We start from the raw sequence: 13,685 nt of genomic DNA, 5'->3' as shown, positions 1-13,685 counted from the left end.
GTTTTTTTTAAGGGGGGGGGGAAGAGAAATATGTAAATCACAATATTCTTGCAAGAAAAACCATCCCTACATTGGATGGAACAGTATTAGCAGCCTGTGTAAAAAATGTTTTGGAAAGAGTTGAAGTATTCAATTGTAATCTGTTTTTTTACACAGACATAACAGAAAGAGATGTTCATCAGTTAGAAAAAGAGAATAAACAAATGCCTTTACCTTCTTTGTCTAGAAAGTGGAATTCAATACTGAAGAGCCTATTTTATTTTCTAGGATTGTCTGTGAAGATTCTCAGTCATCCAGGTTATAGTTGTATCAATAATGGGTGGGGTTTTTTTTTTTGAAAAGGCAACTGGACTGATTTTTTGAGGAGGAAGAAGACATTTTGCTTCCTGTCATGGAAACTTCATCATTTATATCCAATACAATTGATGAAACTTCCAGAATAGGAAGTGAAATGTCTTTGTCCTCAAAAAAATCAGTCCAGTTGCCTTTTCAAAAAATAAAAACCACTTTTGATATTTTGTAGGATTCTTGATCCCATGGAAAGCCTCCATTTTGCAGTTTACAATCAGAAAATTCTTATGCTTTATTCTTCTGAAATACTGTTTATTTTTGTAATAAATTTGTATCCTATCAGAAACAAAAGTGATTCTTTAGTATATATACAATAAATCTTCCCATGATAAAAAATAAATAAAATGAAATCAATTACTCCATTAGTATAACACTCTTACTGTTGCTTATTCAGGCTGGGAAGTCACTTCCAAGATGTCCACAATAACTCTTCTTTTAGCAACTTGCATAAAACTAGTAGAGTCAAGGCAGATATTAAAATATAATTTTAGGATCTGACTGTGAAAGCAAAATGAATAGAGAAAAAATGAAAAAAAATATAGTCCTTGGATATTCACTTTGACAATACATATTACATGCATTGTGCATCTAATGATTCTTGATAACAATAATTCTCAAGACTTACAATAAAAATAGCAGGGTTTTAGGAATGGGGGCCTTTGACCTTTAAAATTGACCAAAGAATATGGAGAATATTCCCAAGTATTGATAAGGTTTATACCAGTTTTCCTCAACCTGATTCACTGCTGCTCCATTAGAACAGAGTCCAAATTCTTAGGAAGCAGAATCCAAAGTGAGTGTCAAAAATAAGGAAGGCTGCCTGTTTTCTTATTGATGTAGCGACTACCTTCTCTATAGCATTCAGAATATTTCTAATTAGCCAGATGACCTTAACATGCAGACAATATCTGTCATATAACCTTGTCACTCTTGAATGGATAGCATCTCACTGAATATGGAATGTAAAAGTGTCTCACAGCTAATTAGGTGAGGATGATAGGATGGCATGCAAGGGCTTTCTTTTAGAAGACATAAATTCCTTATGCTGCAAGACTTTGGAAATGGTCATCAACTTTATTTGTTATAGAACAGCAGTTGATCTGCTCAGTGTTAATTGTCTAAAGTATATGGTGTGTATAATAAAATTTGAGAGCCAGTTTGATGTTTAAGGCATCAGGACAGAGACTGGAAAATTGTGACTTCCAGGCATAAAGCCAATTGGGCCACCTTGGGCCAGTCGCCTTGTCTCAGCCCCAGGAAGAAACCAATGGTAAACCACTTCTAAAAAAGTCTTGCCAAGAAAACTGCAAGGACTTATCCAAGCAGTCATCAGGAGTAAACACTGATATGAAGTAATAATACTTCTACTGGTAAAGACATTTCACATTAATATGAATTCACATGTTATACAAAGACAGACTGTGGCTTATTCAGTTTTTTTTTTATTAAAAGAGTTTTGTACAAACAGATTTTCCCCCTTTTCACCCCCCCCCGCCATACAATGTAAATCTCATACAAATGCTATACCCCCCCAACCCCCCCGCAAAAATTCACATTCAAATATTATACCAAATACTTTGCCCCCTCCCCTCCCCCCGTCTTAAAGTAAATTACTCATATTGTATCCCCTCTCCTCCCAACAAACACAATATAAATTTCTCTTAGATTAATAATAGCACATTAATCCCATCTTCTAAGCTAATTTAACATATATAACTCTTAATATAAATTTCTCCTAAAATAACATTGTTTCATTAATCCCATCTTCTAATTTATTCATACAAATATAATTCCCACGCCCTCCACCCTAACCCTCCCCCACCTCCCACACAAACCCACCCCCCTGACTTCCGCTGTATACCACTCTAACAATTCCAAACATCCCATATATTATTTACTCTGATCATCTATCAATCTAAACATTCTTACCTAAAGGCTACATAATAATTCCTAGTCTGATATTTATTCTCTATATAATCAATCCATTTTACCCATTCCTGTGTATAATCCTCCTGTTTCTGAGCTTTTAAGAAAGCTGAAATTTTTGCCATTTCGGCGAACCCCGCCACCTTCTGAATCCATTGATCAATTGTCGGTAAAAAAATCTTTTTTCCAATGTTGCGCAATCAACAACCTAGCTGCTGTGACCATATGCAAAGCCAATTTTATTTCCCCTTTGGAGAAATCCTTAGCTATACCCAATAAAAACATTTGCGGAGTGAATTGTATTCTTTTCTTAAATAAATTCTGCATAACCCACCATATTTTTATCCAAAAAGCTTTAACCTTGTTGGAAGTCCACCATACATGAAAAAAGGTAGCATCTAGACACCCGCATCTCCAACATTTTGGTTGAACATTTGGGTACATGCATGATAATTTTTTAGGATCTAAATACCATCTGTAAAACATTTTATAAAAGTTCTCCCTTAAATTCTGTGACTGTAAATTTAACATTCTGAACCCATATTTTTCCCACGTTTCCAACATAACCACTTAACCAAAATTCTGAGCCCATTTAATCATACAATCCTTAACCAATTCACTTTCTGAGTCTCTTTCTAACAATACATTATATATTCTTTTAACTTGTTTTGGGCCAGTCTCTTTTATCTGCTTAATCAGTTCCACTTCTTTATCCATAAAACCGACCCTACGATCTTCTTCCCATCTCTTCTGCAGCTGTATGTAATGTAACCAATTTAAAGTAATTCCTTCTTCCAACAGGTGTTCCAAAGTTTTTAACTTCCATTCGTCCCCATCAGCAATAAGCACATCTTTATATAAACAACCCCCGAGTGACTTAGTATACATAATCCCCATGGTGTCTGCAAGATCCAGCCAAAGCGGTATTTTATAATCCCAATTGGGCCGGTGCTTCTTCCATATTCTCATCAAGGCACTTTGGAGAACGTGATTGTTAAACACTTATTCAGTTTTAGTATAGTATAAATATAGCCATTTTGTATTGTAAATTTGACTGTCTGAATCAGTCGTGTTTTATACAACAAATAACTGATGTGTAAAGTTATGATATGTTATATGTATTTGTTTAAAAAGTAGATAGGGTACGCAGTGCTGTGATGGAATACTGCAATTACATAGTAAGATTTTTGATGCATCTTTCACATTCCAAAACCTGGGAGTGGAATTCAGTTTGGAAGTCTGGACAGTTGATGGACAGATGCAACAAATCATATCAATGCTAAAGTATAGTTTCTAATCATACGTTGCAATTCCCATTCAAGTATAGGATTTTGCTTCTATGTCCTCTCCATAGCAGCCTCTTTGGAATAGCTTTTCCTCCAGAGAATTTGAGGTCCCCACTTAGCTTTCTGGAAAGCTGTGAAGACTTAGCTCTTCATCCAAGCCCTGGGTTAGGCTAGAAGTGATGCCAGCATATGTCACTGGAATATTGTGGAGGGAAGTGTGATAGATTGATAATGTAGATTTTTTTCTATAGTTTTATGGAATGTTGTGATTCCTCAATTATGTATAAGATAGATGGTCATATATATTTTTTTGAAATAAATAAAATAAAAATGTCACTCGGCTTCTGAATTAAAATTATTTCCTGCCTATAAATTTGTTTTGTATAAACACTGTTTGATTTTTCTGATTGAACTCTTGTTCAATGTTATATAGCTATAAAATGATTTTTACAATTATACCACCAGGAGAATAGTTTCAATCTGCCTATCATCTTTAATTGTGACTGAAATAAGTTCTTTCTTAGCTATGTACTAAGTCACCAGTTATATGAGTTCTAATTTTTGAAAGCCACCCAAAGTTGCTATATTAGTAAGATAGGAAAGTAAGTAAGTAAGTTAATAAGTAACTAAATAAATAAGTAACTCATACACACAAAAATACCCCAACACTTTGGAATAGATGTTCTACTGTGTTTTCCCAAATAATGCAGGGTCTTATTTTCTTTTGACCCTCGAAATAAGCACTTGATCTTATTTTTGGGGAGGTCATTATTTTTGAGGTGAGGCACTGAGCATGGTCACCTCATGGCTGCTGCTGTGTTGCAATATTTTTGTGGAAGGCTTATTTTTGGGGGAGGGCTTATTTTAGCACATGCACTCAAAAGCTCGATTGGGCTTGTTATCTGGGGAGGTCTTATTTTTGGGAAAACAGGGTAGTGACATTGTTAAAGTATTGTTTAATATTGGTGTTTAGAATACATCTTACATAGGATAATAGTTCTCTCTTCTTTTAAATCCCTTGCCTCTTTCGTTTGATGTAGTGATATCACCTTAAGGTGAGAACATCCATCTTTTCTATTTGGTAACTACAGTGTGTTTAACTGCTTCTTGGTGTTATGTATCTGTAGTTTAAATGCATGGAAATTGCATGCTATTCTGACATTTGTTCACTTTGAACCATCAGTGCCTGGAAAATTATGGACTTTGTATATTTTAAAGATAAATTGCAATTTAAAGATAATTTGTGTTCCTGAATTTGATTGAAGCTGGACATAGCTATCACTGTGAAATGTGCAAACTATTGTTTGTGGAAGAAAAGATCTTGTTTCCTAAACACATTAATGTGTTTTTTTTGGGGGGGGGGTAGGTGGGAGTAAGTAAGCATTCATTTTAAATTGGAAGCCTGCTCTTATCTCAGTAAGCCTACAGTTTCTTTTGTGGTGACTCCAAGAGACTTTTTATCTCTTTCACTACATCGAGCTAAAAGCTTTTGTTGGACAAGAATAAATGATAGTTAGGATTTCTGTTCACAGCTGATTATATTTAGTGACTATTTCATGGCATGGGGGCTACTGTCCTATGAAGCCTCTTTAAGTATACTCAAATACTTGGAAATTATTGGATTGATTTGGGACATTTTTTATTTGATAACGAATCTCTTCCTCTGGTCTGTGCTGGATGGAGAGTACAATGTGGAGGAGACTATTGATTTTAGAGGGGAACAGAGCTTAAAGTTTGGGGAACCTTGGTGTCTTGAACTCATTGTATGTTAAATTTAAAGCCATAGTATACATACTTTAAATCAAAATTAATAAAAGTGATTGTTGTAATATCCCTAGGAATTTAATAATAGTAACCCTATAATTTCCTAGGAATTATATAAAATATAGATATTTTTGTCCCATTAAAAATAATATGTGGAACTTCTATCTAAATCACTCATTTGGCTTGCACCAAAACATATCTTTTCTGCCATATTTAGCACTAAACTACAGCCTTAATAGAGAACCTGTTTGTGTAGCAAAACCAGATTTTTTAAAAGGTGTTTTGTCTATTCTGTCCTTGTAATTTATTCAGTTGTCAGAAACTATCCATATACTAAGACAACACTTAGTTTGACTTCTTTGAAGAACAATTGCCTTGTACGTCTTTCTAATTAAACCACAAGATGTCCATTTCAGATAAATGTTACTTTCTTTTCATAAGATTATGGGTTATGCTTCATGTCATGTATGTGTCTTGACAGTCATTTTACTATGATGTGATCCTTCAGTCATTTTTCATGTACATAGAGCAGTGGTGGGTGGAAGGCGGTATGCCCTGGTACGGGCGTACCAGAGCCTGCCCGGAGCACTGGGTACCGTTCCTGTACAGTGCTCCGGAGGGCCCACCTGCCTGCCCTCGCTCCTTACCTATCTTTAAAGTCTTTGGCTCTTATGCGCACGGCGCAAACAGTGCCTGCGCAACACTCTGCTGAGCAGCTGGAGCGTCACAAAGGCATCACTGAACAGTAAGACGCATGCGAGCACCGCACGCATCCCTATGGATGACACCGGGCCCGTTCCAACCGTACTGGTTGGAACGGATTCCGGAACCCATCCCTGACATAGAGCTGTTGTGTGGCCAAAGGTTATCATTTGGGTATTTCCCCTTTTTTAAAAAAGAGGATGTTGCAGTTATTATGCTTTATTCCACTAAGTTGTTTATTCCTAAGTACAGTTAGTATAAAGTGGAAAAGATACAAATAAATACAATATTTTTGATCTTCAGAAGAAATGAGCATAACATGTTGAGTGGCAAAAGCTAGAAAAATAGGGAACACCAAACAAAGTACAATCAGTCAAGCACAAACTTTGCCATATTTGAATCGTAAGACATCAATTCTGTGACTTCGTTCTGCATGAATTTTATCCAACACACAAAGTTAGACATAAAATTTCCTTTATTTTTATTTTGTATTGCAGTGTTCCAGCACTGGAAGTTGAGAACAGCTCCATAAACATAGCAAAATATGAGTAACCCAGCCACTTTAATTTCAGTGGCACAGATTTTAATACAACACTGGGAAATAGATGTAATCAGCTACTATTATAGAAATACAGTAATAATGATGTTTATAATGTAATGAAATGGTAGATTGAAAAGCAGGACATCTTAATAGTAACGATTGCCTGGCAATAATGAACATTATTTATTAGGTGAAACTGAAATTTCAAACTGATGAGGAAAAATAACAGTACACAAGTGATACTGATAAGATTGTCCACTTTTGAATATGCTCCCAGAGTCTGTGAGCTTCAAATTACGTGCTTTCCTTCCAAATTTAATTTTTGTGCTGAACCGAATATATATTGGATTTCCCAGCCTCTGTTTTCCAGATGTTGCCAATGCATATCATATCAAGGGCTCATGGATAATAATAATACAGGGAGCAGGTATCCAGAACCCTATTAATATTGTGTGCACTCCATGCTAGCATTCATAAGGAAGGGTGGGAGAGAGAGAGAGAGAGAGAGAGAGAGAGAGAGGGAGGGAGGGAGGGAGGGAGGGAGGAGGGGGGGAGGGAGGGAGAGAGAGAGAGAGGGAGAGAGAGAGAGAGAGGGAGAGAGAGAGAGAGAGAGAGAGAAATATGGCAAGCTACCCAGAAGCAGTTGTAGAGATGTACCAAGGTAGAACAGCAGATTGGAAGAGGCTATAAATTTAATTCATCCTTACAATCTGCATTATATCTCATAATGTGAGGTACCGAAGGGTGATAGCTCAGAGACAGAACACATGGTTTGCATGCAAAAAGCCAGGTTCATTGTCTTGCTATCTCTGGGCATGGCTTGCAGATGTAGATTCCTGTTTGGAAGCCGGTAAAAAAAAACCAGCATTGCGTTAGATTGAATGAATAAGAAAAAAAGACAGTTTCCTTTGTTTCAATGAGCAATTTCAATTACCAGAAGCTTCACTTGCTAATTTAAGCCATTCATGCTGTTGCTGTACCCTGCCCCTGCTCCCACAAACTATTAGTTTTGAGACTGAAGGAAAATCTAATGAAACTTTATTCAGGGAACCCAGTTCTTTCTTTTACAAACTAGTTCGACAAACTCACTTTGCTATAAGATTTTCAGTTAATGGTACAAAATCAGCGTGAACAAGTTGGCAATGCATGTCCTGTTAGGTTACAACAGTGCATAAGCCCCAGCAAATAATTAAACAAACATCAGTCAAACCAGCTGTATCTACCAACGTGTTTGCCCCATATTATTTCTTTATTTGGAATTTCTATGAGGGTTTGCTGTTTAATAATGTTAACCAGGAATTAGAGGCAGTCCTCAAATATAACCATTTGTTTAGTGACTATTCAAAGTTATAGCGGCACTGAAAATAGTGATTCATGATCAGTTTACACACAACCATTACAGCATCCCCAATGTCACGTAATCAAAATTCATACAATTGGCAATTGGCATATATTTATCACAGCTCCACTGTCCTGGGTCATGTGACCTCCCCAATTGATTTCCAACAAGCAAAGTCAATGAAGATTTGCTTAACAACAGAAAGGTTGGGCTCAATTGTAGTTGGAAGTGGTGGACCACTTGTATATTGTATTTCAGTGTTTCTCAAATCTGGGAGTTGAAGTCCACACATTTTAAAGTTGTCAAGATTGAGAAACTGGAAATGTAAAAAGCAATGTTTTACCATTTTGAAGAAGAGAGATGATAGTTGTGTCACATCTGTGATACGATCAGATGCATCGACGGGTGCCAATGATACTATACACTTATTGTCATCACATGGTACTGATTTGTTGTTGGTTTTTTTTGTTCATTTAAAGCTGGATGAAGAAGCCTCGTTGTGGAGTTCCTGATCAGATGAGAGGCAACTCCAGATTTAACATTCGTCGAAAGCGATATGCATTAACAGGGCAGAAGTGGCAACACAAATATATCACTTACAGGTATGAAAGCAAAACTGTGACCCTTTAATTTGTAATTTCTTAACACTTTGAAAAATATAGTTCTGCTGCTTAGTGAAAGACAAGAAATTGGTTCTTGTATAAAAATATGGATTTGAATGCTTTGAAGAGAAAAAGTTCTTGTACTACAAAGGGTGGCTCAGTGGCTAAGATGCTGAGCTTGTCGATCAGAAAGGTCAACAGTTCAGCGGTTTGAATCTCTAGCGCCACATAACAGAGTCAGCTCCCATTACTTGTCCCAGCTTCTGTCAACCTAGCAGTTTGAAAGCATGTTAAAAAAATGCAAGTATAAAAATATGAACCACCTTTGGTGGCAAGGTAACAGCATTCCATATGCCTTCAGCATTTCATCATACCAGCCACATGACCAGAGATGTCTTCAGACAGCATTGACTCTTCGGCTTTGAAACAGAGATGAGCACCGCTCCCTAGAGTTGGGAATGACTAGCATATATGTGCGAGGGAACCTTTACCTTTACCTTACTACAAAGGTGGAGAATTGGTTGACATATCAAATGTAACTTGGAAGTTTTCAAGTTCAAATCAATTGCTCCCTATGTATTTGGTTGATTTCTGTGCTGCCTATCCCATCTAGTTAAATTGGATTTGACCAGGAAGGAATAAGAAACAAAAACTACTCATTTCAATTTATGAGTAATAACAGTATGATGATATACATTTTATAATGTATAGGAGAAAAAAAACCAATATGTAGCTAGCAGCTTTATTTATTTATTTATTTATTTATATTTGGTGCTTCTAGACCGCCCCCTCTCCCAGAAGGGACTCGAGGCGGTGTACAGTCCATAGAGAATATCACAAAATACAATTAAAAAGTGAAATATGTACAGTTTGGAGGAGGTTAAAATGCAATTAAAAGAACTGTACAAAGCTAATATAAATATAAGTTTTAAATCCCTAAAACAGACACAACAAATTAAAAAACCCCTAAGATAGCCAGATAATAATACATTTGCCAGGAGGGACAGATTGTAATTATGCCAGGCCTGCTAATCGGAACAGGTGAGTCTTCAATTTTTGCCGGAAGGAGCGGAGGTCAGAAGTGGTTCTAATGTTGGGGGGGGGAGGTCATTCCAGAGGGTTGGGCCCATCACAGAGAAGGCCCTACTCCTTGGTGTCGCCAGTTGGCATTGCCTAGTGGACGGCACCAGGAGAAGTCCCTCCCTGTGTGAGCGAATTGGCCGCAGGGATGTATGTGGGAGGATGCGATCCCGCAAGTAACTAGGTCCCGTGCCATGGAGCGCTTTAAAGATGGTAATCAGCACCTTGAAACGCACCCGAAAAACCACAGGTAGCCAGTGCAGCTCGCGCAGGAGAGGTGTTACGTGGGAGTACCTCGTACTCCCCATCACAGCCCGCGCGGCTGCGTTCTGAACTAACTGCAGTCTCCGGGCGCGTCCCAAGGGCAGCCCCATGTAGAGAGCGTTGCAGTAATCCAGGCGGGACGTCACCAGCGCATGAGTGACCATGCGTAGGGCATCCCGGTCCAGTAGGGGGCGCAATTGGCGCACCAGGCGAACCTGGTGGAACGCCCCCCTCGCCACGGCTGCCACATGGTCATCCATTGACAGCCGGGCATCAAGGAGGATGCCCAAATTGCGCGCCCGTTCCACAGGGGGCAATTGTTCGCCCCCTATGGCCAGCGATGGAATCAGCTGGCTGAACCGAGGTGCCGGTAGCTACAGCCACTCGGTCTTGGAGGGGTTGAGTTTAAGTCTGTTGTCCCCCATCCAGACCCCGACGGCTTCCAAGCACCGGGACATCACTTCGACAGCCTCGTTGGGGTGGTTTGGGGTTGAAATATACAGCTGAGTATCATCAGCGTAGAGGTGATACTCAACCCCAAAACCACGGATGATCTCACCCAGCGGCTTCACATATGTGTTGAACAGGAGAGGCGAGAGGACCGACCCCTGTGGCACTCCACAAGTGAGTGGCCTCGGGGTCGACCTCTGTCCCCCTGTCAACACACATTGCCTCCGGTCGGAGAGGTAGGAGCCGAACCACCGCAAAACGGTACCTCCAACTCCTATCCCCTCCAACCGGCGCAATAGGATACCATGGTCGATGGTATCAAAAGCCGCCGAGAGGTCTAATAGGACCAGGATAGAGGAACAACCTCTATCTCTGGCCCTCCAGAGATCATCAACCAACGCGACCAAGGCTGTCTCTGTGCTGTGCCCGGGTCGGAAGCCGGACTGGCGTGAGTCTAGATACTCGGATTCGTCAAGGTGTCGTGGAAACTGCTGCGCCACCACATTCTCAACAACCTTCGCTAGAAACGGAAGGTTGGAGACTGGACGATAGTTAGCTAGCTCCATTGGGTCGAGTGAAGGCCTCTTAAGTAAGGGCCTCACCACCGCCTCCTTCAAGGCGGTTGGTAAGGATCCCTCACCCAATGAGGCATTCACCAGGCCCAGAAGCCAGCCTCGGGTCACCTCCCAAGATGCCAGTACCAACCAGGAGGGACACGGGTCCATTAAACATGTGGTGGGTCGCAGCCGTCCACGCAACCTATCCAAATCCTTGGGGGCAACAGAATCAAACTCCTCCCAGGATGGTCTCACAAGACTCGCTGTTGGCGGCCCGTCCGGTCCACTGAGGGGGGCCCATCCGCTCCGGATCTGAGCGACTTTATCCTGCAGATATTCCCCAAACTCCTCTGCTCTGCCCTGCAAGGGTGCCCCCTGCGTCCTCTGTGACAAGAGGGAGCGGGTCACCCTAAACAGGGCGGCAGGGCGGTTATCTGCGGATGCAATAAGAGCAGCGCAATGTCTACGTTTGGCCGCCCTTAATTTATTTATTTATTTATTATTCATATTTATAGACCGCCCCCTCTCCCGGAAGGGACTCGGGGCGGTGTACAGTCACTAAAATACGTTATAAAATACATACAAGACAGTTAAATAATTAAATACGTAGGTGGAGGAGGTTGCAAGACTGTACATAGAATAATAAATATTAAATATAGTATATAGTATATTAAAAACTTTTTAAAACCCCAAACCCAATTAAAATGAATAAATCCCCGGGAGGTAAAACTAAGAAAGTGCCAGGCCAGCTGATTGAAATAGGTGAGTCTTTAACTTTTGCCGGAAGGAACGGAGGTCGGTGGTAGTTCGAATGTCAGGGGGGAGGTCATTCCAGAGGGTTGGGCCCATCACAGAGAAGGATCTACTCCTAGGTGTCGCCCGCTGGCATTGACTAGCAGACGGCACCAGGAGGAGCCCCTCTCTGTGTGAGCGGATAGGTCGCAGGGACGTGTGTGGTAGGATGCGATCCTGCAGGTAACTAGGTCCACTGCCATGGAGCGCTTTAAAGATGGTGATCAATACCTTGAAACGCACCCGAAAGGCCACAGGTAGCCAGTGCAGCTCGCGCAGGAGAGGTGTTACGTGGGAGTAACGTGTACTTCCCATAATAACCCGCGCGGCTGCGTTCTGAACTAGCTGCAGTCTCCGGATGCGTCCCAAGGGAAGCCCCATGTAGAGAGCATTGCAGTAGTCCAGGCGAGACGTCACCAGCGCATGAGTGACCGTGCGCAGGGCACTCCGGTCCAGTAGGGGGCGCAATTGGCGCACCAGGCGAACCTGGTGGAACGCCCCCCTTGCCACGGCTGCCACATGGTCCTCCATTGACAGCCGGGCATCAAGGAGGACGCCCAAATTGCGCGCCCGCTCCACAGGGGACAATTGTTCGCCCCCTATGGCCAGCGATGGAGTCAGCTGGCTGAACCGAGGCGCCGGTAACCACAGCCACTCGGTCTTGGAGGGGTTGAGTTTAAGTCTGTTGTCCCCCATCCAGACCCCGACGGCTTCCAAACACCGGGACATCACTTCGACAGCCTCGTTGGGGTGGTTTGGGGTTGAAATATACAGCTGAGTATCATCAGCGTAAAGATGGTACTCAACCCCAAAACCACGGATGATCTCACCCAGCGGCTTCACATATGCGTTGAACAGGAGAGGCGAGAGGACCGACCCCTGTGGCACCCCACAAGTGAGTGGCCTCAGGGACGATCTCTGCCCCCCTGTCAACACACATTGCTTCCGGTCGGAGAGGTAGGAGCCGAACCACTGCAAAACGGTGCCTCCGACTCCCATCCCCTCCAACCGGCGCAATAGGATACCATGGCCGATGGTATCAAAAGCTGCCACAAGGTAGGTCCGTAAGTAGGCTCTTACCTGTGTTCGATCAGATTCGGAGTGTGAGGACCTCCACCTGCTCTCTAGACGTCTCCTATGGCGCTTCATCACCCTCAGCTCCTTGGTATACCAAGGAGCCCGGGTGGGTCGCTGCCGCAGGAGAGGTCGCAAAGGCGCAACCCGGTCCAAGGCCCCAGCCGCCGCCCTATTCCAGGCGGCCGCTAGGTCCTCTGACTGAGCGCGGGTCAGGGCTACAGGTAATGGCCCAAGCTCCGTCTGGAACCTATCCGGCTCCATCAGGTGCTTGGGGCGGTACCAGCTTGGACCATCTGGTCCCGCCTCCTCGCGGTGGGGGGTAGCGCCAGGGAAGTCCAGCCGGAGACATGAGTGATCTGCCCATGACAGGGGTGTAACAACAAAGTCCCCTATACCCAGATCACTCGTCCACTGCTCAGATACAAAAACAAGGTCCAATGTGTGGCCACCTTCGTGTGTGGGGCCCTGAATTAACTGGATCAGGCCCATGGCTGTCATGGAAGCCATGAACTCCCGAGCCACCTCAGACGCTGCTCCCGTCGACGGCAGGTTGAAATCCCCCATAACCACAAGCCTGGGGATCTCAACCGCCGTCTCCGAGATCAGCTCGAGGAGCTCGGGCAGGGCCGCTGATGTATAGCGAGGAGCCAAGTATACAATCAGCAAACCCAACTGCCTCCCTGGGCCCCATTTCACACCAAGGGACTCACACCCGGATATCTGAGGAACAGTGAACTCCCTCGGCTCTAGACCTTCCCGTATAACTAGGATAGAATGAGAGAAATTAACTGTATATTATTAAAGAAAATGTGAAGGAGTCATTTTTTTTGTCTTGTTTTTGCCAGTAAGATTAGGTTTGAAAAGTTGTGAATGGAAGTCTTTTTAGTTGAAAAACCCAAGGACAAAATTATCAGCATGTCCAAATAAAGCCCTGACTTAAACATGCAGTGGGCA

At 42.2% G+C, this 13,685-nt stretch overlaps 1 protein-coding gene across 1 annotated transcript in view; it reads left to right on the top strand.

The window, feature by feature from the left end:
- MMP16 (matrix metallopeptidase 16) overlaps window positions 1–13,685 on the top strand; it is a 184,606-nt gene that overhangs the window by 76,022 nt on the left and 94,899 nt on the right. Inside the window, exon 3 of the mRNA XM_081952437.1 lies at window positions 8,389–8,511. Within this exon, the coding sequence (XP_081808563.1) occupies window positions 8,389–8,511 (123 nt within the window). The remainder of the gene's footprint in view (window positions 1–8,388; window positions 8,512–13,685) is intronic.

This window comes from Natrix helvetica (genome assembly GCF_964273705.1).
Source record: "Natrix helvetica genome assembly, chromosome: 4".
NCBI classification, from domain to species: domain Eukaryota; kingdom Metazoa; phylum Chordata; class Lepidosauria; order Squamata; family Natricidae; genus Natrix; species Natrix helvetica.
The sequence above is the reverse complement of the archived record's forward strand: the minus strand, read 5'-3'. Positions and strand labels throughout refer to the sequence as shown.